This window comes from Prionailurus viverrinus, chromosome D2 (assembly GCF_022837055.1).
Source record: "Prionailurus viverrinus isolate Anna chromosome D2, UM_Priviv_1.0, whole genome shotgun sequence".
Lineage (NCBI taxonomy): Eukaryota > Metazoa > Chordata > Mammalia > Carnivora > Felidae > Prionailurus > Prionailurus viverrinus.
Genome location: NC_062571.1, coordinates 12,331,450 through 12,356,241, shown reverse-complemented (window position 1 = coordinate 12,356,241; position 24,792 = coordinate 12,331,450). Strand labels below are relative to the sequence as shown.

The 24,792-nt window shown below is 45.5% G+C and overlaps 1 protein-coding gene across 4 annotated transcripts in view; it reads left to right on the top strand.

The window, feature by feature from the left end:
* Positions 1-24,792, top strand: part of EDARADD (EDAR associated via death domain) — a 92,897-nt gene that overhangs the window by 13,344 nt on the left and 54,761 nt on the right. Inside the window, exons 2-4 of one of the 4 annotated variants that reach the window (XM_047826381.1) lie at positions 4,966-5,019; positions 11,082-11,173; positions 21,806-21,864. In XM_047826381.1, coding sequence (XP_047682337.1) covers positions 11,110-11,173; positions 21,806-21,864 — 123 coding nt within the window. In that variant the 5' untranslated portion in view covers positions 4,966-5,019; positions 11,082-11,109. Of the gene's footprint in view, positions 1-4,965; positions 5,020-11,081; positions 11,174-12,355; positions 12,505-21,805; positions 21,865-24,792 lie in introns of those variants that run through there. The other 3 variants (XM_047826383.1, XM_047826382.1, XM_047826384.1) reach the window with 3 other exon arrangements.

Below are 24,792 nucleotides of genomic sequence, written 5' to 3'. Positions count from 1 at the left end.
CATTAAAACTTTTTTTTTTAACATTTATTCATTTTTGAGAGTGAGAGAGACAGAGTGTGAGTGGGGGAGGGGCAGAGAGAGTGGGAGACACACAATCTGAAGCAGGCTCCAGGCTCCGAGCTGTCAGCACGGAGCCTGACAGGATTCGAACCCACGGACCGTGAGATCATGACCTCAGCTGAAGTCGGATGCTTAACCGACTGAGCCACCCGGGCGTCCCTGCATCTTAAAAGAGATCAAAATAGTGTGACACAAAGGAATGAAATGCTAATGGTGTAATCTCAGAAAGGAAATGTCTCAAATGATTTCAAATATGCTAACCACCACTTAGTCTGTAAAATAGATTTAAAATATCAATGGTTACTTTCATATTCATTTCACAGTCTGCAATGTCGAACAATTCAAAGTCTGGAAAAGGAGGAGAATGACGGATAGTTTTTCAAGTGACTGAATCTTTGCAAACAGATCAGGCCAGGAGACAATGTTTATGGGGGGGTGAGGCAAGTCAAGACTGATTTTGTTAAGCAGACACCTTTATAAAATTATTTCCAAATTTTCTATATAAAATTTTTTAAATAATGTATACATAAATAAATATTTACATATAAAGTTAGAACACTACCAAAAAAGCTGAAGCCTCTGTAAGCATTAATCTCTTCCAGTCCTGGTCCTTTCCCTGTTGCCCAGAGATAGCCCTTATTAGACATTGTTATGAATTTGGCAAGTATCCATGCTTAAAAAAAAAAAAACAAAATGAAACAGCTTTATTGAGGTATAATTATCATACAACCAACTACACATATTTAAACATATTCAGTTGGATAACTTTTGACATACGTATACATTTATGAAGTCTACCCCAAGCTCTACGTGGTGAACCTATCCACCTCTCAAGTTTACTCATTTCTCTTTGTGATCATTCTTCCCTCCCCATCCTCAATCACAGGCACCCAAAGATCAGCTTTCTATCACTAGAGATGAGTTTGCATTTCAATAGGTTTATATATATGGAGTCATACATTAAGTACTCCTCCTTTTTTCTGGCCTCTGTCACTCAGCATAACTATTTTGAGATTCATCCATGTTGTTAGTGATAATAGTTCATTCCTTTTTTTTTAAAGTTTATTTATTTTGAAAGAGAGACAGAAAGAGTGGGGGGGGGAGGGGCAGAGAGAGAAGGAGAGAGAGAGAGAATCCCAAGCAGGCTCTGCACTGACCGTGCACAGAGCCCCCACATGGGGCTTGATCTCAACCGGTGAGATCATGACCTGGGCTGAAACCAAGAGCAGGATGCTTAACCAACTGAGCCACCCAGATGCCCCAGTTCATTCCTTTTATTACCGAGTAGGCTTCCGTGCTAAAGGTATACCTCAGTATTTTTACCCATTCGCCCATTGATGGACATCTGGGCTGTTTCCAATTTGGAGTTATTACAAATAAAGTTGCACTGAACTGTGCACCAGTCTTTGTCTGGACATGAGATTCTAAAAAACTTGGGTAAAGATGTAGAATAGCAAGATCATGTTGTAGGTATACATTTACATTTTTAAGGAACCGCCAAGTGGTTTTCCAAACAGGTGGTACTCCTTAACACTGCAACCACCAGGGCATGGGAATCCCAGCTCCTCCATATCCTTGTCAACGTCTGGTATGGTCAGTCTGTTAGTTTAGCCATCCTAACACGTGTCAAGTAGTATCTCATTATGGTTTTAATTAGAATTCCCCAAAGTACTAGTGATGTGAGTATCCTTGTGTTTATTTGCCAACTTCTGTGGTCAAATGATTCGTTGAATGTTTTATACATTTTCCATTGGGTTGTTTGTTTCCTTATGTTGAGGGTTCTTTTCACGTTTTGGCAAAAAGTCCTTTGTCGAACACATGTTTTACAAATATTCTCTCCCAGCAGTGGCTGCCCTTTCCATTATTCTAAATTTCTTTAGAAAAGGAAAAGTTTTAAAATTTGATGAAGTCCAATATTTACATTTTTTAATAGGTATGTGTTTTTGGTGTTGTACCTAAGAAATCTTTGCTTAGCCCAAAGCCACAAAAATTTCTCCTCTGTTTTCTTCTAGATGTCTTACAGTTTTAGGTTTTATATTCATGCACAAATCTTTTAAATATGTTTTAATTGCTCTGGAGTGAATGAGTAAGGGTAGAATGGCTGGACCATATAGTAGGTATACATTTAATTTGTATTTATTTATTTTGAGAGAGAGAGAAAGAGTACACAGGAGGTCAGAGAAAAAGAGGGAGAGAGAGAATCTCAAGCAGGCTCTGCACTGTCACAAAGGCAGTGGGGCTTGAACTCGTAAACCATAAGATCATGACCTGAGCTGAAATCAAGAGTCGGTCACTTAACCAGCTGAGACACCCAGGTGCCCATCCCCCCAACTTTTGTTTTTTTTTTTAAGAGAGAGAGCACATGAGCAGGGAGAGGGGCAGGGGAAGAGAGAGAGAAAGAAAATCTTAAGCAGGCTCCACCGTCAGCATGGAGTCTGATGCGGGGCTCGATCCCACCACCCTGGGATCGTGAGCTGAACTGAAATCAAAAGAGTCAGACACACAACTGACTGAGCCACCCAGGTGCTCCTACCTGTAATTTTTAAAGAAACTGCCAAGCTGTATTATTTCTGACTTCATCTTATCTCCTTTATTGGCTTATTAGCTAGCCATAACTCTCATTCGTGTTATTTCGGTGATTGTATACATCTTTAACATATCACAGTAGAGCTTTAAATGATATTTTAATAATTCCTGCATTAGAGCCTTAAAAGTGTGTACTTCCATTTCTCTCCTTCCTGCTTTTGAGTCAGTTTTACCTTCACATAGATTATAAACTCTGCATACATTGTCACTATTTTGCTTTAAATAAAACCTATTAGCTTTCAAATACACTGACCCCTTTAGTGCAGGTCTGCCAGAGATGAACTCTTTCAACTTCTACATGTCTTAAAAAAAAAAAAAGCTTCACCTTCATTTTTGAAATGCATTTCTACTGGGTGTACAATTCTATGTCCTTTAAACATACTGATCCACTGTCTCCTGGCTTGCATGGTTTCTGATAAGAAATCTGTTGTTATTCTTAGTTTGGTCGCTCTGTCATGTATCTTTTTTTCCTGTGGCCACTTTAAGACTTAGTCTTTGTCTGTGGCTTTGAGCAAATGGGAGTGTATGGGGCTTGGTGATGTTGTTTCCATGTTTCTGGTGCTGGGTGTTCACTGAGCATTTTTGGATCTGTGTGTTTAAGGTTTTCGTCTAATTTGGAAACCTTTCAGCCATTCTTTCTGCAAATAATTTTTGGTCCCCCACCATCTTTCCATTTCAGGGATTTCATTTACATGTATTTTACATGTATATTAGGTGACTTGAAGTTGTCCCACAGTTATTTTCATTTTTGTAAAATTACTTTTTCTCCCCGAGGTTCATTTTCTTTTCTTTTCTTTTTTTTATGTTTATTTGAGAGAGAGAGAGAGGGAGACAGAGAGAGAGAGAGACCGCGTGAGCAGGGGAGGGGCAGAGAGAGGGAAGCAGAATCCAAAGCAGGCTCTAGGCTCTGAGCTGTTAGCACAGAGCCTGACACGGGGTTCAAACGCATGGACCGCAAGATCATGACCTGAGTCAAAGTCAGACAGAGCCACCCAGGTGCCCCATCCCTGAGGTTCATTTTCAGTGCTTTCAATTGCGGTGTCTTAAAGCCACTAATCTTTTCTTTTGCAATGTCTTAGCTGCTGCTAATCCCATCTAGTCTTCTTTTTTTTTTTTTTTTTTTTAACCTCAAGTATTATGGTTTTAATCTCTGAAAGTTTTACTTTGGGTTTTTTAATAGTTTCCGTGTCTCTACATAGCTTGTTGAACCTATGAAATACAGGTATAATAAAAGTTTTAATGTTCTCCGTTAATTCTGGGGTTTTTTTTGAAAATTCTTTTAAAAATTTTTTTAAAATATTTATTTATTTTTGAGAGACAGAGTATGAGCAGGAGAGGGGCAGGGAGAGAGAGAGAGAGAGAGACACACACAGAATTCAAAGCAGGCTGCAGGCTCCAAGCTGTCAGCACAGAGCCCGATGCCCAAACTTACAAACCGTGAGATCATGACCTGAGCTGAAGTCAGATGCTCAATCAACTGAGCCACCCAGGCACCCCTAATGTTCTCCATTAATTCTAACATTTGTGTCAGGTCTGGGTTAGTTTTAATTACCTAATTTTTCTCCTCATTATTAGCCTACATTGTCCTACTTCTTGCAAGCCTAGTATCTTTATATCCCAGACACTGTGCATTTACCTTGTTGGGTACTGGATATTTTTGTACTTCTATATTTTGTATTTGTATTTATTGAGTTTTTCAGAATGCAGCTAAGTTACTTGAAAGAGTTTGATCCTTTTGGGTCTTTTAAGATTTGTTAGGTGGGACTGGGGCAGTGCCTGATCAGTCCAGGGGTAATTACTTACCGGTACTGAGGCAAGACTCTTCTGTATAATCTACCAAATTCCCATGAAATGCAAGGTATTTGCAGTCTGGTTGGACTGGTAAGCACTATTCGTGGCTCTAAGTGAGCCCCGGGTACTGTTCCCTCTGATCTTCTACTACAGTCCCTCTCATCACCCTCCCCAACTGTGGGTCATTTCCAACATGAACGCATCTATCAGTAAATGGTATGCTGAGTAGTCAAGAGGGACATCCCATGGATCTCTGAGGACCTTTCTGCGAAGTCTCTACAGCTTCCTGTCCTGTGACTTCTAGCCACAGTTCTTCACATCAGGGAGTCCATAAGACTCTGCCTCCGTCCCTTTCTCTGCGCCACACCCTGGAAATTCTCTCAAGGCGTTAAGCTGGGGCAAGCACAGGAATCATCTCGCTTATATCCTGGCTCTTAGGGATCACTGGCCTTTTTTGTCTGATGTGTAGTGCCTTAAAAACTGTTGTTTCGTATATTTTATTTGGGTTTTTTGCTGTTCTTGTTTCAGGCAAGAGGGTAGATCTAGTTCCGGTTACTCTGCTTTGGTTGCAAGGTAAAGTTGGTATGTATCCATTTTTTAAAAATTAGAATGTAGTTATAGAAAACATATGGATTGGCTTGTGTCTACCCCTGATATCACTTTGCAACTTGTTTTTTCATTTAAAATGTTTTCCTAGCTTACTTTTGGTATCTTCTGTAAAATATTGCATTGCATGATTATATTATATATTTATTCATACCCCTATTGATTGACATTTAGATTGTTTCTAATATTTGCTATGACAAAAACACTGCATCCAGCATTCTTATGCCTGCCTCCGTGTAGCACATGCAAATATTCCTTTAGAGAAATTTTGGGTCAATGTAGCAAATTTAGCAATTTTAGGTCAAATTGCTCTCCAATGTGACCATATAAATTAACATCCCTACAGTGTATGAAAACCTGTTTCTTCAGTCTTGCCAGTATTTGATATTGGCAAGATTTTAAGTTTTTGCCCTTCTGCTAGCTTCTTCTTGCTTGAGTTTGCATTTCTTTTATTTTTACAAGGTTGAATATCTTATATTTTTATTGACCATTTTTGTTTCTTCTGGGGATTTTCTACCTAGTGTTTGTCCAACCTTATGTTGAATTATTGTTAACATATTTTAATTTATTTAAATAAATTCTTAAAACTTTGGACTGATTTTTTATATATATAAGTTATATAGTATATACTATTCTATTTTATAATTAGAAATACAAATATCTTATTTTATATTTTTACCTAAATTTTATTTATATTTTATATTTAATTTTTATATAATTATAAGTTTTATAAGTTACAAAATAGAATATCATATATGTAATTAATTTCTCTAAGTTTACCCCTGTTTTATAATTTTCTATTGTCTTATGGTGCAGAATTTGAATTTTTATCCAGTTAGGTTTATCAGGTTTTTCTTTCATGTCTGTTGATTTTTTTACCGTAAGAAAGCTTTTCCTGTTACTAAAGTTATTAAAACATTCTCTCTTATAGTTTTTCTTACTAATTTTAATGTTAAATAATTTATAGTTAGATATTTAATCTATTTGAAGCTTACTTTTGTGTATAAGGTATGGTAGGGATATAAATCGCATTGTTCATCTAAATAGCAAAATATCCCCATACTATTTTTGAACTATCTTCTCAACATTTAAATGTTTCAATCATAGAGCAAATTCCCCAAAGATACAAGAATCTGTGCTTCATTTTTTTCTGCTCCCGTTAATCCCTTTTTATACCAATACTCACTGTTTTAATTACTGTTAGTTTATAATACCTTGCTATCTCATAGGGCAAATACCACCTCTTTGTTATTCTTTTTCAAAATTATCTTGAATTTACCCTTCCATATAAATTTACAACCAGTTTCATGTTTGAAGAAAATCTTATTAGTTTGATTGGGTTTCATTAACTGCATAGATTAATTAGGGAACCATGAGTATCTTTACAATGTTGAGGCTTCCTATCAATTAACCTGGTATAGTTCTCTATCTACTCAGATTTATTTTCTACAGCCTTCAGGAAAGCTTTGTAGTTCTTGCGATTTTTAAAGATAGTTTTATTGAGTTTATCCCCAGTTACTTTATAGCTTTATTTGCTGTTTTTATGGGATCATTTCCACCATTTCCATATTGCTGATCTATAGGAAAGCTGGTGGTGTTCCGTACGTTGAGCTTTTTCTCTCCTCCAAGCTAAATTCACCTATTAGTTCTAATAGTTCCTCATCTGACTCATTTGTATCTAAGTCCACCTTCTTGTCTTAGCTCAGAATACACTCTAGAGGCATCTACATGGCTCGGTTGGTTAAGAGTCTGACTCTCGATTTCAGCTTGCTCATGATCTCGCTGTTCATGAGATCGAGCCCCGCACTGGGCTCTGGGTGGACAGTGAGGAGTCTGCTTGGGATTCTCTCTCTCCCTCTCTCTCTGCCCCTGTCCCACTCGTGTGCTCTCTCTCTCTCTCTCTCTCTCTCTCAAAATAAATAAACATTTTTTATAAAAAATAATACACTCTAAATGACAAGTTTTAAAATAATTTATTAAATGATGGATGATTTTGTAGATTCCCAAGTCAGCAACTTGAGCCCGTGTTCCACATTCTGAGGGTACACAGCACAGGAAACTAAACTCTCAGGTGCCGACTACACAACTTTTAGTTGGTCGCCGATAACGCCAGGTTTTCTTCTCATCTGCCCTTTTCTGCTAACAGCAGAAATGGAACAGAATCTCTAGCTGACTTCAGTTTGTTGGGTTTCAGGTTTTGATCCATAAAGTTCATCTCTTTGATCAGATTTTCTCTTAATATCTGGAGCAAGAAATAAATTGCTATTATATATATTCACGAAGAAAGCAGCTGAACATGCTGAGGATGATGGCACCCAAGGTCAAGGTACCAGCACACACTTGTGAGTGGTGAGCGTGCAAGGCTGTAGTCAGGTTCCAGGATAAAGTGCTCATTAGAGAGCCATACTTTTTCTCCCATCTCCTTACCTCTCCGTACCTCCCGCTCCCTATCCATGGCACTCAAAGTGTTTTTAGCAAGACCCACACTGAGAATCACCCACTGTTCCATTCTCTTTGTGGAAAACCAAACACAGCACAAAAATGGTGGTTTTCTGGCTCATGCGTCATAATGGGTAAATGATTCAAAGTAAGCTGGTAGAAGTTGGCAAGAGAGATTTACTCTCCTGTACATAGAACGGCTTTTGTCCAAGTAGGTAGAAGAAACCTTAAGAACTATTCATGCTTAAATATATGCACCAGAGTGCTGTGCCCCTGTCAAATAGGGCTCACATCAACTAAAATGATAATATTTTCCTTACATAAGTTTTCTAGTCCCTCTGTCAACATTTTGGAATACATCATTTGTAAGGAACATCTGCAAACGCATAAAGCAATCACTTCATGGGAGACAACGAATGCTTAAAAAGGCAACAAAAGAACATTTACAATTTTTAGATATGAGTTCCAGATATGAGTTTCCCTCACTTTTGGACAAGGATGCAAATTCAACTCTGTAATAAATTACAGTGCACTGTGAAGATTAAATGCGCTCTTGGATTGAGTTCGCGCCTTCCTCCATCCTATCCTACACACAGCTGCCACACTAATCCTCCAAAAACACCAATTTTCATATGCTGCTTTTCAAAACTAGCTTCCTGGCTTCCTGTTGCATGAAAAATAGTCTCAAATGCTTTCGTCTGGCATTCAAGGCTCTCTGTGATGTGCACCCTGGCAAACATTTCACACACAAGCATGTGGTGTGGTGGAAGAAATGATCTCCGGCTAGTTATTTAGAGACCCCACTGACCCCACGGCCCCACTGACCCGGCAAAGGTCCCATGCACCTCCTAGACTCATAGGCTTACTCAGTAATGGTCCGAAAGGCTATTACTGGGTCACATGCCCAAACCCTAGAGTCGGGAGTCAGGGTGATGTTGCCACTGCCTAATCACATGGACTGAAAGTGGGAATGGCGGTTTTCCAGAAGAAAACTGGGGCATTATCATGAGCACTCAGGTGGTAAAACAGCTGAGATCCCCTACAAGTGCCTTAACACACTGGACAAAATTCAAGGAGACAAGCAAACGTATTAACTCTCATTAGGCCTCTTGCATCACACACAATTCCACAGGGTTTTATCACACAAATGCAGCTGAGGGAGGCACTGTCTCATTCTGGAATGTAAGGAGTCTCCTACTGCCCCAAATCCATGCACTTCCATTATAGCTGCTTGAAAAAAACTTTTTTTCATGTTTACTTATTTTGAGAGAGACAGAGCACAAGCAGGAGAGGCGCGGACAGAGGGAGAGATATTTCAAGCAGACTCCACACTGTCAATGTGGAGCCCCACATGGAACTTGAACCCATGAGCTGTAAGATCATGACCTGAGGCGAAATCCAGAGTCAGACACTTAACCAACTGAGCCACCCAGGCGCCCCCCTTACAGCCACTTTTATATAGATGAGACCCTGTCTGGGAGCACAATTTGCTGGGTTCATTGTATACAATGTACATACCCTCAATAATAACTTTTTATCTCAGGTTGCACAAATTTAAGTAACACTTAGCCACAATGGTGTAAAATGAACAAAAACAACATATCCTGTGATGAATCAAATACAATATATTTTGAGTTAATGCTTTCTCTCTTTAAAGATAACATTTCTGATAACTGTCATCCGTTCGTGAAAAGACACAAGACCAACAGTTTGTGTGTGTGTGTGTGTGTGTGTGTGTGTGTATGTATGTTTTTCTCTACTTAAGGCCAGATTGTCTTGAATAACGGTCTCAAAGTTTGCCTGAAAGCTTTCAAGGCAAATTGTCAGGTTGAGGGTGGTCACCACCCAGCCAGATGGCTTGCATACATCTTCAGTGCCTTTCTTCTACACATGCTCTCTTCCTGGTTTAAACCTTCATGATCCCAGTTCTATAGTGAAACAGTATTTGCAAGTCTCCCTTGACCATAAACTCCTAAAAGTTGGGGACTTCTCACTTTGGTTTCCCCAGGGCTTGGCATTTTGTTTGGCGTTGGGGCGGGGCGGGGGAATGGGCAATTCAAAAAGTATGTTATTTGATGCTATGACTCAATCCATCCATCGATGCTGTGCACAAACACTACAACAAATTTCTTATAACAAATAGGAACTTCTTGCAATAAACTAAATTCCAAGGAAAGAATGAAAACAGGAAGGTAGCTGGTTTATTTGTACCTACTATGTGAGAGGCACTGGTTTAGTTTTTTGTTTGTTTGTTTTTAATGTTTACTCATTTTTGAGAGAGCATGAACAGGGGAGGGGCACAGAGAGGGGGACAGAGGATCCGAAGTGGGCTCTATGCTGACAGCAACCAGCCCAATGGGGGCTCGAACTCATGAACCATGAGATCATGACCTGAGCTGAAGTTGGATGCTTAACTGACTGAGCCACCCAGGCGCCCCTGGTTTAGGTATCTTTATAGACGCATTATTCCATTGAACTTTCACAATCCTATAAATTCTTACACTCAAGAGTTTGCATTGCTTGCCAAAGTAACCCAAACTCCCAGTGACAGGGGCATGAGTCATATCCAGCATGCTTGACTCCTTGATTACCAAGTCCACCATCCCCATTTACCATGATTCTGAGATTCATGAGTATGTAGGGGCTATCAGGAAATGTAAAAAATGTCCATTTTAAAGAGTGCTTTTTAAAATTTTTTGAATGTTTATTTATTTTTGAGAGATCAGGGGAGGGGCAGAGAGAGTAGTCACAGAATCTGAAGCAGCTTCCAGGCTCTGTGCTGCCAGCACAGAACCCGACATAGGGCTCAAACTCACGAACCGTGAGATCATGGCCTGAGCTGAAGTCAGCTGAAACAAGCTGAGTCATGGCCTGAGCTGAGTGTTTTACACTCTTTAGAAGCAATAGAAGCAAAAGCCGAATGACATAATGTGAGAGCAAATAGCTTGTATGGGAATCTGTGGGAATGGTGGTGGATGAGAATTGTTTTTAAATTAGTTCTTTTGTAAATTGCAAAAAAAAAAGTTCTCGTTTGTAGTGCACACTTTATAGTTCACAAAGCACATGGGAACAGTGAAGATAATGATGGGTTATGGTTGCAATTCATAGGAAAGGAGGTACAAGGAAATTGAATGAAAGGAGATAATAATTTACGTCCATAATCTTCTTTAAAAAAAAATTTAATCTGAAAGTACATTTCTGCCACCTATCTTCTATTCGGTATAATAAAGAATGAGAGTGATACAGAGATGAATTCTAGTTCAGGGTTTTGCAAGGCCAACCAGCTTTATGGCAATGCTCGAGCTTACAGTGTTGACAAGATAGCACAATTTGATATGCGGTTCCTGCCAACCAACTTTAGAAATAATTCCATCTTCGTGAGAAGTCTGCAAGAACCACAAACCAAACCTCAAAATAGATTCGAAGAGAAAATACTCTTAGAAAAAATTTCCCTTCCTATCAGAAGCAGACCAGAAGGAAGCTTACGCTCCCACTTACAAGTTCCCCAGAAAGCTTCATCTAGAAGGTTGTTACTTTCTTCAGACACACAGCGGGTCACTCTTTTCTGAGGCTCTTGCCTCTTCCATGGCCTCTTCCAGAGACTAAGACACCAATCTAGAGAGCGCCATGGGCCTCCGGACCACTAAACAGATGAGGAGAAGCACAAAACAAGCCTCTGGTCACCACGAGGGTATGTAGGTATTTGCTGCTTTTCTGCGTTTCTCAAAGCTGAGCTTTGGGCTGGAGGCGGCTCCTTTAATGATCAGTTGCTGACACTGCATACTAACAGCGATTATGTTGTCTCTTACCTACGTCTTTCCATCCTCACCTGCCAAGGCCCATGTGGATTCTTTAAAAACCCTTAGGAGAGTCCTGTTACATTTAAATTGCCTATAACGTTTGTGTAATAGACTTATGACTGACGATAGGTTTAATTAAAATACAACTGTCTTTGGGAAGCCTGGGTGGCTCAGTGGGTTAAGCGCCGGACTGCAGCGCGGGTCCTGATCTCGCGGTTCCTGAGTTCCAGCCCCGCGGAACTCAGAGCCTGGAGTCTGCTTCAGAGTCCGTGTCTCCTCGCTCTCTGCCCCTCCCCCGCTCACGGTCTCTCGGAAAGCGAATAAACGTTGGAAAATTTTTCTAAAAATACAACTATCTCTAATGTATTCTTAGTAAACGACGCCAGTCTGTGCTCCCGTAAGTAACTGGCGCATGTTCCCCTTTAAATTAGACCTTAGTGGTTTTCTTGTAAGAACCGATTCCGCATTTCCGAGAGAACCCCGGCTATTTTTCTAGAACGGCTCTACGGGTGTGGATCAGGCGCTCTCTCGTTTCCCTCCCTTTGTGCAGCATCTATCCTGGAGGCCACGTAATAGCTATCGCCCAAAGAAAACTCCGAACCGCGGTTGTTCGCGTGTGCCACCATGCAGCGGCATTCGCTGCCCAAAGACCGGGAGACTTTAAACAGCAGATCGCGGGGCCTGCGGTGGGAGAGCTGCGTGCCGGCCCCGGCGTGATTAGGGGGCCAGCACGGCGACCCGCGACTGCAGCCGGGATTTAAGGCCACTGATTCCTTCGCAGCCAGGCCGGGACGGCGCTCGAGGGGCCGCCAGGTCGGGAGCCTGGGCGCGCGGCAGGAAGGACGCCCGCTGCGGGCGCTGCCCGAACTGGCGACGCTCCGGGCACGCGGGCGCCCCTCCCCGCGCCCCGGCCCCGGCCCCGGCCCGCGCCTGCCGAGGGAGGGAGGCGGCCGCGCCGAGAAGGGGCTTTGCTAATTGCCGAAGCAGGAAGTGAGCACGCGGAGGACGCTGCGGAGAGTCTGGGAGGAGGTGGAGGAGGAGGAGGAGGAGGAGGAGGGGCGCGCAGAGCCGTGGTGGTGAGCTCCGGGCGCGTCGGCACGGCAGGACCTGCCATCCCTGCCCTCCCGCTCTCCAACCCCGTCCCCGAGGCCGCGCAGCCCCCTTGGGCGCTCGTCTGCCCCACCCCGCCCCATGGCTTTCCCGGACGACCCTCTGCGCGCAGGTAAAGTGACGCCGCGCCCTCACCTGGAGCGGGAACCGCGGCCCGCGAGCTCGCCAGGCTCCCGCAGCTACCGTGGGGCCGAGCCTCCCGCGACCCCCGGGCTTCCCGGGACGACCTTGGACGGGGCGCCGCACCCCGGTCCGCGCGGGGTCGGGCCGGGGACCGCGGCGGCTCCCGGGGCCCCGAGGGCGCGGTGCGAGGTCCCCCCCGCGAGCGGCTGCCGATCCCCGCGGGTCTCGCTGGCCTCCTGCGCGCCCGCCGCCCCCACCCTTCGGCACCCCCACGCGTGCCTGGGACGCGCCTTCCCTCTCCCCGCGCTGTGGCCCCCGCCGCTTTTGTTCTGGACTCGGGATCCCAGTTGAAACAAGTCTCTCAAGCCTCTCTGGCAGGAAAGAGCGCAAGCAGTGGATTTCATTCTTTCCTCCCTGGCTCTCCCTTTCTCCCCACTCACAGGCCTTCTCATTTCTCCTTTTGCCTCCTCTTTTTCACTTTCATTAAATGCTTTTGTTCTGTATGTACGTTGGCCCTCAGAGCCGTTGCAAGAACTGGTATCCAGGAAACCGAGAGGCTGATCCCACCTGTGGGATCCCACCTGTAGAGGCCTTTAATTAGAATGGTCTCTAGTTCTGTCCTTATGTTAAAATACTGTGTGTACCCAGGCCAGAATCTCGATTTTTCTTTCATCTCTTACCTGATTTAAGGGCCTCCTCAGACTTCACCTTCCAGGATTTCTGCCCTTGCTCTCCGATCGTCTTGGGATGAATGAATGATCGAGCTACTCCCCGGGGCACGCTAGGGATTTTTCTCCTTTGCTGAGGTTGGAAAGGCTGCGGAGAAAACCACATATACAGAACTGCCTGTAACTGCGTAGATAAACGTGTTTCCTATTTTCTGGCTTGGGCTTGGGCAGGGACAGAGCAACATTCCATCATTAATCTGTGGTTTGAGCAGTTAGGAGGAGACAAAGTATCTGGAGGTGAGTCAGAAGACAGCTACATTGGCATCATGGTGTGCTAAGTTTGGGAGAGTTTCCTGGAGATTTTGAAGCAAGGTCTAAATTCTTCTTCAAGTGGGGAATGGCAAATATGTTTTCCAGGGAAATGGGAAATAAATTAGTTGTCTGGATCTCCTTTCCCTCCCCCCATACCCACTGTTTGGGAAAAAACAGAAAGGGCAGCCACCCCCACTCACCTCCGCATCCACGTCTTCCAAGAACCCTATGGACAGACAAGTGCCAAGAGGTGTGAGGCCCGATTTTACCAACAGTCGTCTCAGATCTCATTACATGATAGTGGCGAAGGGGCTTCAAAAAGATTGGGGGGGAGGGGGTACGGGGATCCATGGAATGGGGACAACTGTAAAATCTGCTTGGGCCCCCCAAATTAATGGCACCAGAGAAGACAAGGCCCAGGAACTGCCCCTTAATAGTGATACAGTGTGTAAAAAGCCTCAGTGAGTCATGGCGTGAAGAGGCCACCAGGGCAGCCAACGTGGTCTTAGCGGACCACACTAACACTACAGGATCTAGAATTCCTGTCGTGGTGTTCTTGCTCTGCCTGGCCCAGCCAAAATGGAACAAAGGACTTGGAAATCCCAGCATATGAGGCGTGACCAGAGGGGATGACGATAGGAGGGTGTCCTTCAAAAGAAATTGGTCTCCTGAACTTTAAGAGGTAGAACCCAAATCCGTACGTGAGATCTTTCTGGCTTCCCACAGAGTGGGGAGAGACCTCCTAAGGTCGAGGTCTCCTTGTCACTCGCAAAGATATAGAAGAACCTATTCAGACATCCGAAAGATGTCCCCATGTCCATTCCCACTCTGGGAGTCTATCAGTAAGAGGAGGGTTCCTCCATCTAAAAAAAGATCGAAAATGACTTTCCCTTTCTCATTTAATGTCTATAACCTCCAGCGCATACCCGCCCACCCCTTCTGTTTCTGAAATGAAGCCACAGATGGTGCCAATTTGTGGAATTCATTAAAGGGAGTCTTCCCTTCTGCATCCCTGACCGAGCTCCCAGGCTCTCTCCTGACTTCCTGCACTCAGCGCTCACCTGCCGTGTTCACACCTACGCTTGCCTTTTACCTGCCGCTTCACCAAAAAGTGTCCAGAGACCTAACAGATCCTGCACTTGTCTAGTTAAGAAACCTGCATGGACTTTTCTAACAGATTCTCAGTCCTTCAGAGGTTTTCATTCTCTCTACGTCCGTCTCTACCTACCCCTGCCGTCCCTGCCCCTTCGCAGACATTGTTCCCATTGTCCGGAAGGCCCTCTTCACCGCCCCTCCACCCCCACTCCTGTCTGTCCCCAACTAGACAGTAAGCTCTTGGACAGAGCTCACACCTGTCATGGTATTCGGTGATGTGGTTTCCGAGTGGTGGTGGGGATCCGGAACCAAAGGACACGAAGGAATTCTTGAGACATCTTTGGTGCAAAAAAAAAAAAAAAAAAAAAGGTGATCTTATTAAAGCACAGGGACAGGACCCGTGGGGCAGGAATCAATGCCCCGATGGTGAGGAGTGGCTGATTACATACTTGGGAGTTGGGGAGGTAAAGGCAAGAGGAAGTCTCCAACAGCATTTTCATATGCTAAAGAAGACTCACAGATCCTGGAGGCCTGGCTGTCTTCTTGCTAAGGTGGTTTTCCCTTCCAGCAAAGCCTCAACATCAAGACAGTAGGGAGGTCCTGGAGAATTGTTACACTCGATAATTGTCAATGGGCTGCAGGTTATAAGGCCATTTAATTTTGTCTACCATTTGTTTCTGCCTCTGTTTCCCACACCACTCAGCACTTTGTAAGCCCTGGTTAAATACTTACTGCCTCACTGAATGAATGGAAGAATACAGTTTAACCACATATGCTTCAAACTGTGGGCAGTAAAAGCTTTTCTTGTTTCAACATTTTAGAAACTTCTTCATCCAGTTAGATATGTCAACTGAGTTTACCTTGTAAAGATAAAAAAGATGTTTGTGTCTTCACGTGTAAATAACAAAGGTAAATATATACTATCATAGCAGGTTATGAGCTTAGTGTGAGGAAACAACGTTTTGCACTAAGAAAATCTACAAGACTGTTGGGGTCACACGGAAGAAAAACAGTCATGCAGGTTCTAGTAAGGCTGTCTCACTCTATCTCTGCCACTAATAAAAATCGAACACGGAATGAGTCAGGTCATCTGTGTCGGAGGTGAGTCCAGTCTGGCTCACGTTCATACAGACTTCAAGCCAGAAGCAAAGAAAGAGGCTTTGAAACCTTGGGTTGAGGAGGTGGAGGTGAATCACTGCGATGAGCTAACTGCCCAGGGCCACCAGCTCATGGGCGCATGTCCTTCCTTTGTTCTGGGGTCCCCGTTTGCACTGTGCAGTGAGGTTGCTGGTGGGGCAGCAGCTCAGGACAGCCCTGGGTGGCCCCTCATCTCTCACTGCCCCTCCCAGCCCCCCCCCCCGCCCCCTTGAGTTTAGGTGGATCCCAGGTAGCAGTGGGAATGGAAACCAGGACAGAAGAGCCAACCGCTTCAAGGAGCACAGGTCTTTGACCAGCCAGACCGGCTAGCCCTTCTTCAGATGCACCTGAGAGCCGTGGCAAGCTGGAGTTCTCCCTTCTCCTTTTCTTCTTCTTTTTTAAGTTTATTTATTTTGAGAGAAAGAGCATGCTGCAGCAGGAGAGGGGCAGACAGAGAGGGAGAGACAGAATCCCAAGCAGCCTCTGTGCTGTCAGCACAGAGCCTGATGTGGGGCTCGAACCCGTGAACCCTGAGATCGTGACCTGAGCTGAAGAACTCAAGAGTTGGATGCCACCATCTGAGCCACCTAGGCACCCCCTGGGTGTGCACTTTCTTGACCCCTGGTCCTTCTTCCGCTTGTTCAGCACCTGATGTGAGGTCTGCAGACGACAGGGAAGAAGAGAAAATAAACAGTGTGCCAGCACCACCAGAGCACTGCCTCCCTGAGACCTTGTGTCCCGAATATGGTTAGGGCTCTAGGACTTCTTCATAACCAGGAATGAAAACAGCCGTCGGTCAACAGAAAAGCGATCGTACGCACAAAATCCTAATAACAGAGGAAAAATAAGTTCGCTCTGAAACTGCAAGTTCGAAACTTGTCTTGAGTTCTTCGCTCGAAAGCACACAAGGCCTCTCACGGCTCCTGGTTCCCTGGGAAAGCCAGGGCGCCCCGGCATGCTTCCCTCTTTGTTCGCTCTGAATGAACATCCTTAGAGGAGGTCTTTGGATTTCCCTTGACAGACTGTGTCTAGGAACGAGTGGCGCCCGTGTTCCGTGGCTAATGAAGGGAGGTGTTGGAGCGGAACCATACGGCTGTTGGGTGGCTCACCAGGGTGTGTGTTGCAAAATAGGGGACGGTTGCTTCTGGAGAGGCTGTGGGCTGCGGTCCACGGTCCACGGTTCTAAGGATGCGATTTGGGTCATTGAGCGGATGAGGAGTCAGGAGGAGATTTGGGACTTAGAGCTGGTGCTGGAATGCATAGTACTTTGGGGGGACGCTCGGTGCCTGTATTTTGCACGTGGGAGGGATGTGAATTGGGGGGCCAGAGAGTAAACTATGATGGGTTGAGCTGCGTTCCTCCAGAAACATTGTTGTCATTCTAATCTCCAGTACCTCACAATGTGACTTTATTTCGAAATAGAGGCTTTACAGATGTAATCTAGTTAAAATGAGGTCATTAGAGTAGGTCCTAATCTAACATCCTTATTAAAAGGGAAAATCTGGACACTGAGATTCCCCCCAGGGGAGCATGTCAGGTAGTCAGTGCATGAACTTCTAGAAAGTAGTGGAAAATAGGCAGATTAAAAAAAATTTTTTTTTCAATGTTTGTTTATTTTTGAGCCAGAGAGACAGAGCGTGAGTGGGGGAGGGGCAGAGGGAGAGGGAGACAGAATCCGAAGCAGGCTCCAGGCTTTGAGCTCTCAGCACAGAGCCCGATGCGGGGCTTGAACTCATGAACCATGAGATCATGACCTGAGCCGAAGTCAGACACTTAACTGACTGAGCCACCCAGGCGCCCCAAAATAGGCAGATTTTGAAGTCACAAAGTCCCAGATCCAGATACTGGCTCTTGTATTACCCTGTGACTTTAGGCACACAGTTATGTAAAAAGGGAGGCACCAGAACCTTCCTCGGGGTTCCTGTGAGGATACACTGAGCCTGGGGGTAACCCCTGCAGCACGGGCTGGGCACCAGGTAAACAAGAGCTCTAATGGGAATTTCAGAGGAAGGTGCTGACCGCGGCTTCCTATATCATTCAGTGACTTTAGCCTGAAGATGTTCTTTGGCCGATGGGGCCACTGCTTCTCACCACTCATGGACCTTTAAAGCTGGAAGGACGCGTGGAGGCTCTGTTCACCCCTGACTATTACAGATTAGGAACCTGAGGCCCAGAGCAAGAAGAAACGATCGAGCAGCCTGCCTAGCTTGCTCTCCCCTGGTGTCTCCGAGAGCCGGGCCAGGTGTCCTCCAGGGCCACGCTGTGTCAGGTCACCACGGGCTTCTCTCGTGCCTTTTGAGAACTCTCCAGAAGACGCTCATATAAATTAAACATCAGTGCCATCAGTGAGATCCTTTTCGGTCAGTTCCCAGGTAACTTGGGGTGGTGTGTGTCTTCTTGCCTGGAGACATTGATCCCGGCGTCGAGGTGGCTTTGGGAGGAAAGCACTGCCAGAGAGAGCAGGGCTTCAGCTGGGAGCTAGGGGAAGTCCCAGCCTGAGCTCATGTGGTCCCCCTTTCTGTTTTGGCTCCTCCCGTGCCCCACGTCCCAGCTGCTGTCAGAGCCTTGCCTGGGGGCCCTGCCTGCTGTTCCCTGGAACTTATAAAAAATAAACACTGTAATGCTTCTAAATAAGAGATTTGATTTTGTATGTAATAATACTGTAAACATGCAGCTCCAAGGGCTCTCAGAAGTCCTTTGGGGCAACTTCCTACTTCCAGACCAGTGTCAGAGAATCAGGATCAGCCCTCCTCCAAATACTCTCCTTGGTACACACCCACCCAGGCCTGGCGAACACAGGTAGTTGAGCGCGAACCACAAGGACGTCCCGGCTGGGAGAAGGCACGATGTCAGGCAGGGCACATTGGGCACCACACAGGCCTGGGTCTGCGTGCGTGCTTGGCAGTGATGTGCACAGAAGAACTTCCTCCACGGCCTGATCTACGTCAGAGACTCCAGTGAAGGTGATAAAAGACCTGGACGTGCCTTTACTACGGGGTCCGAACGCATCGCCTTTCCCGATTACCCTTTCGCTTTGCTGCCGTACATCAGAAAATGAAAAACCTGAATTCCTTGTGCCCTTGCCATCATAAATTCTGTTCAGTCTCAGAGATTTCAGACCAAAGCAAGAGACTCTGGGCCTCCAAACACGTGCCATCATCCGCCTGGCTTTTCGTGTTCACCTCATAGCTTTGTGAGGCACGCTCATCCAGCCTGGGGTTCCCAATCCTGGCCTGACCACAATATCCAACACCTGGGGCCCCGCTACCCCCCCCTTCCCCCCACCCCGCAGGTTACAGGGGAGGAGCCTGAAGCCATAAGCACTTAGGTGAGTCATCCAAGGTCACACTGGCTCAAGGCCAGACCACTGCTCTCAGGATGTGGCAGGGAGAACCAAGGCCTTCAGCACCCAAGCCCACTGTGCCTTCCTTAACTGTGCTGTTTGAGTCATCACTGCCACTTTTGGTGTGATTCTGCCTTTCCTGACCACGTCCTCCGTTTTCTTCCTCTTTTTCCTTCCTTTCATGCTAATTTTTCTGTAGGAAACAGAACTAACTTACAGTGGGTGAGGTCTGCATGAATTCTGTTAGGGTCATTTGGAAACCACCACCTCCCCCCCAACACACACCCCTCCCCAGCTCTCTAGGTCCTGCACAGCCCTTGACCTGAAATGCCATTGTTGATACCTGCTAATATACCACACCCCCGGTGGGGGGCAGGTTTTAAAGTATTATCATCCAGAGACGCCTGCCTGTGTGGCTCAGTCGGTTGAGCATCTGACTGTCGATTTCAGCTCAGGTCATGATCTCACGGTCCTGGCATTGAGCCCTGAGTTAGGCTGAACATGGAGCCTGCTTGGGATTCTCTTTCTCCTCCCCTCTCTCTGCCCTTCCTCTGCGCTCGCTCCCTCTCTGTCTCTCAAAATAAAAAAAAAATAAAGCATTAGCATCTAAGTATGCTTTAGTGAAAATGAAATTGTTGCAACAAGGCCGTGATAGGTGGGGAGGGAGGAAGGAACTTGAGATTAGTCAGTGACGGCTTCCACCACCCTGTCTCCAGCCAGGAGCCGGAAGGAAAAGAATGAAAAGGAAAAACTCAAAAACCAAACTCGGTGTGTCTGGCCGGACATATCTGAAGTATACTAATGTGCCATGTTCTTTATCCCCTCTCAGCCTTCTCCCATGCTGTTCCTTCTCTCTAGAATGCTTTTCCCTCCCCAACCCCTTCTCCTGGCTAGCTTCACTTCATCCTTCCAGACCCAGCTGTCCATTCCCCGGCAGGATCTTCTCCCCGCCCCCCCCCCCCCCCCCCCCGCCAACCCCACCATGTACCCCAGGCTGGGCATTTACGCTTCCTCTTGTTTCCATAGCATTCTGCACTTGTGTTTCTTAACACTGAGGGCTCTGTATTATAATGACTTATCATTTGGGCAGGAGCAGTTGTGAAAACTCTGGGTGAAATTAGCAACACAGGTGGTTCCTGTTTTGTTTACATGGATTTAAATCCATATTTGAGTCCATATTCCCCTGGGCTCCCAGGAAATTCCTTTTCAGTCCGAGTCGGGACCTGGCCCCTTCCTCAGGGTCACACGGGAATCTGAGAGGATGATGTGGTGCTTGGAAAACTAGAGAGGGGCCTTGAATTTTTAGTACATTTTGGTGGGCATTGCTGTCCTCAGGGTCTGGGCCTTACAGGACCCTTGCGATCCAGCAGCCCTTTGTTTCTGTGCTAGACACAAACCACGGGTCCCTTTGCTGGGGTTGGGAAGTCCCCTTGGTGCATCTCCTGATGTGGCCTTGCTACCTCTGGGCTCTGCCAGGGACCAGGCCACGGTCCCCACTCATGAGGCTGCAGATGTCTGTCCCTGCTCTGTGGAATGACACTGGCGAAAGCTCTCCTCGTTTGTCCCCACTCCTCTGGGCCATCTTGTTTAATCTGTCCAATGACTAGGCTGTCATAAAACAAACAAATAGATGTTCCCTTCACACTGCTGCTCCTTTGGGCATTGTCAACACCTGCCGGGCAAAGACATGGGGAAAGTCCAGACACATTCTAGAAGGGAAACATCTAGGGAGAACAAACACAAATTATTATAAATCATCTTGCTATGCTCATTTGGATCCCCAAAGGCATTTCCTGGGTCTAAGTGCCTGGTCCACAGTGTATACTTAATGAAGATCTGGAGGGAAAAAATGAAAGTTGAAAAGTAGGCTGACCCAAGGCTGCCACTTAGGGTTTCGTGGGTGGTGTGCTGCACAAATCTCGAGGACCCCCTCCCCAAACAGATTTGGTTCTTTATTAAGATAGTTTTCTGGCAGATGTCTGATAAAGCGTCTTAGAGAGGGGAACTTTTTTCTACTTTGTGCAAATTCTTAAGATGTAGTTGTGGTTTTGACCGAGGCCTATCCCTTTTTCTGCATTTCCTCATTCAGTTCCTGAAATGCAACAGATGGTAAATAAGAAGCAAATATATTGGGAAATCAAAGTCACTTTTTGTTTGATAATGATACTGGGAGGTATTTCTGACTTTATTAATTTGCATAAACCACATCCAGATGCTTAGTATTTTAAAATTATAAAAATGAGGGGCACCAGGGTGGCTCAGTCGGTTAAGTGGCTGACTTCAGTTCAGGTCATGATCTCACGGTTGGTCAGTTCAAGCCCCGTGTCGGGCTCTGTGCTGACAGCTTGGAGCCTGGAGCCTGCTTCAGATTCTGTGTCTCCCTCTCTCTTTAGGAAATGGAGAAAAGCAGAAGTCAAAGTTATAATCAAATCCAGTATGCCACACAGTCCTGAGAATGATATCTGCACAGTTCATGACTATTTGGAACTCTGAGTGTTTATAGATATCTACAAGGAAACTGTCCCAAATTATGGTGTTTTTTTTTTAAATGAAGTTTATTTGTCTTAATCTCTTTCTTAACCCCATTCCTCCTGAATTTGTTTTCAGTAATGATTCAAAGTAAGTGTTTCTCAAACCTGATTAGGGTGGTTTGCATCGCTGTGAAGACAGTTCTCAAAGGACACCTTTGTGCTCTTAAATTAAATACTCTCCACTTGTTTGTTTGCTTTTTTCAGATCATATGGCAAAGGAGCCAGTGGAAGACACGGATCCTAGCACTTTATCCTTTAACGTGGTAGGTTACAAACTTTACTTGAATGGCGATAATTCTTGTTATTTCTTTTTCCCCTTTGTTGCATTTTTATGGCTCAGTATTAACATGAAGATCAGAAACCCCAAGTTTGGTTTTCCCAAGATAAATGTCTTTATCACAGTGTTCTCTGTGATGTAATAAACTTTGGGTTTCTCTAAGGCTAAAAATGGTATTAGGTTTCTGTTCTTGTTTGGCATGTACCAGAAGTGATCTGCTTAGATTACATCGGGTCTTTGTACGTTTGTCTACTCAATACTTATCTGTCTCCTTTCAACTTCCTCTTCTTCCAAATTCAAGTTATTTAATGTGAGATTGAAGGAAACAACAGGGCTGCCTTCCAGTAACTGGGGGCTGCCCATTCACCAGATGGGCGTCCACCGTTTGATTCAGTGTGTTATTGCATTTAATCCCTGCAACCTCCCTCCAGGTAAGCACTGCCCGTTTTACAGATGAAAGACTGAGGCACAGAGGATGAGGTTAAGAGGCCCGACTGGAAGCGGCCCAGCGGCTGGCTTCAGGTCCCTGCCCTGCCTTCCCATAACCACTCGGTAGCATGTCTACTGCTTAAGGTTTACCGAGGACTTCACATACATCATTCTTCATCCTCCAAATAAGTGGTGAGGTGGTAGGACAGCTGTTTTTACCCCCATGCTGCAGAAGAAGCAAGGAAAGTGAACTGATTTGTATAAAATCACCCAGACTGGAGCCCTGCTCTCCTATGTGGTACTGCCTCTTGTTTTATGACCGAATCAGTGCCTTTGGCAACATTTCATGTGTTATTATGCCTATAGTATGTGACACATTTTCTTCTTCTTTCTTTCTTTCCTGTCCTTCCTGCCTCCTTTCTTCCTTCCTTCTTTCTTTTTTTCCTTCCTTCCTTCCCTCTTCCTTCCTTCCTTCCTTCCTTCCTTTCTTCCTTCCTTCTTTCCTTCCTTTCTTCTTTCTTTCTTTCCTTCTCTTCTCTTCTCTTCCTTCTCTTTTCTTTTCTGTCAGCATTCGGAGGAGAGGAACTGCCCAGTCATGAACAATTCTGAGGAACTAATCTAGTTAGAATGACATAAATGCACACAACAATATAATTAAACAGTACAATTCAACGAAATGTCTTTAAGTCTTTGGTGATTCATGCGGCACCTTGTGTCTCAAAGCCCTGAGATGTTTGTTCTCACATCTTTAGTCAGCACTGCGGTTTCCTAAGTGAGAATGGGACGGAGCTGGACACACAGTGGAAATCAATATGAAAGAATCCCCTGTCCCTGTGTCCATAAGGACAGGATGCAGAGCAGCCCTGCGGATCATTCCTGTCATCCCCTGTGCTGTGGTTCCTTACGAGAGCCTTTGGCTCCTATAGGGTGTTACTCAGTTGGTCCTTCCTGTCCCTAGTGCCCGACCTGTGCTCCCCTGGGACTCCCACTCTCTTCCCGACATCAGGTTCTCCCCTCTCTCCTTGGGTCACAGCTACTTCTGATCGCTTCTCCACGCTGGGCCAGATTGATTTTTCTAAGCCTTCCCTGGGTCAGTTTGCTGGAGTGGCCACAACAGGGCACCACATAATGGGTGACCTAAATGTCCCACGCTTCTGGAGGTGAGAAGCCAAACCCAAGTGTTGGCAGGGCCATATCCCCCTGAAATCAGTGGAGGAAGAATCTTTTCTCCTCTCTGCAGGCCTGTGTGGTTGTTGGTAGCTGGCGGTGGCCCTCGGCTTGTAACTGCGCCCATCCGTTCCCTCACTGCGTTGGCACGTGGCCGAATTCCCCCTGTGGGTCTGTGTCTCTTGTACAGACACCAGTCATCTTGGATTGAGGGTCCACTCTACTCCAGTATGATCTCAACTAGCCCTCTATCTATAGTGATTGCATTTCCGAATGAGGTCACATTCGGAGGTACTAGGCGTTAGAACTTTTAACAGGTCTTTTTGGGGGCGACGCAAATCAACCCATAACATGGCAGCTGCTCCTGGGGTTAAGCCTGTACTCTTCAGAATGGCACATGCGGTCCTCCACGACCCCATCTCAGCATCCCTCCTGATGAGTCAAGCTTGAGTAGCTATTTGCTGCTCCTGAAACGCCCAGGCCTTCTCACCTTCCTGGGATACCGATAACCCTGCTCCATCCAGCGAAGAAAATCTCCCTGCTTCCTCACCTGATGAACTCCTGTTGTTCCTCGTCTTCTCAGTTCAAGCTTCGCTGACCTGTGATGCTTTCTTTGCCTCACCCTGGGGCCTTCTGGGGCCCCCTTCTCCACAGCCCAAACTCTACTTTCGATCACACCATGCTGAAATTGTTTGCTTGTCTGAATTGCTACAAGACAGTGTTGAACATCTTCCCATGCACAGTTGGATAGGCCAAGCTTCCCAAACACCCAGAATGGCACCCATTAAATCTTTCCACCTCACTTCCAGGATCTTCCATGTAAACCGACTCCATCCTTTCGTATCCAGCCCTGTGCCCCTCCAGCGTGCATCTCTGCTTCAAGCTGATGGGTCTTCTACACCTGTCACTGTCCAGACCACCTGTGTCTGCCATCTGCAATTACTGCATTCCTTCCTCTTGGTCACCCAAGTTCTTGGGCATTCTCCAGGCCTAGCTTGAATGTCTTTTCAGGAAACCTGTGTTTGCTCCAGCCTGTTCATTCATGCAGACCTTTGGTAGATGTTCAGTTAACACTGAGTCAAAATGTGGAGTTGCAAAGATCATAGTTCCTTCTCTTGAAAAACTCCAAGTTTGTTCCAGGAAATAGACAACTACATACTTTAAAAACAGCCTGGTAAGTGTTATAGGACAGGTGTGTTTTCCATTCTCTGGAGAACAGAGTATCAAGAAGAATTTAGTCTGAGGGAAAACTTGACTTTTTAAGTTCTCCATGATTGATTGATTTCTTCTGTGGAAGAGGAGTTCGAGGCTCCTAGAG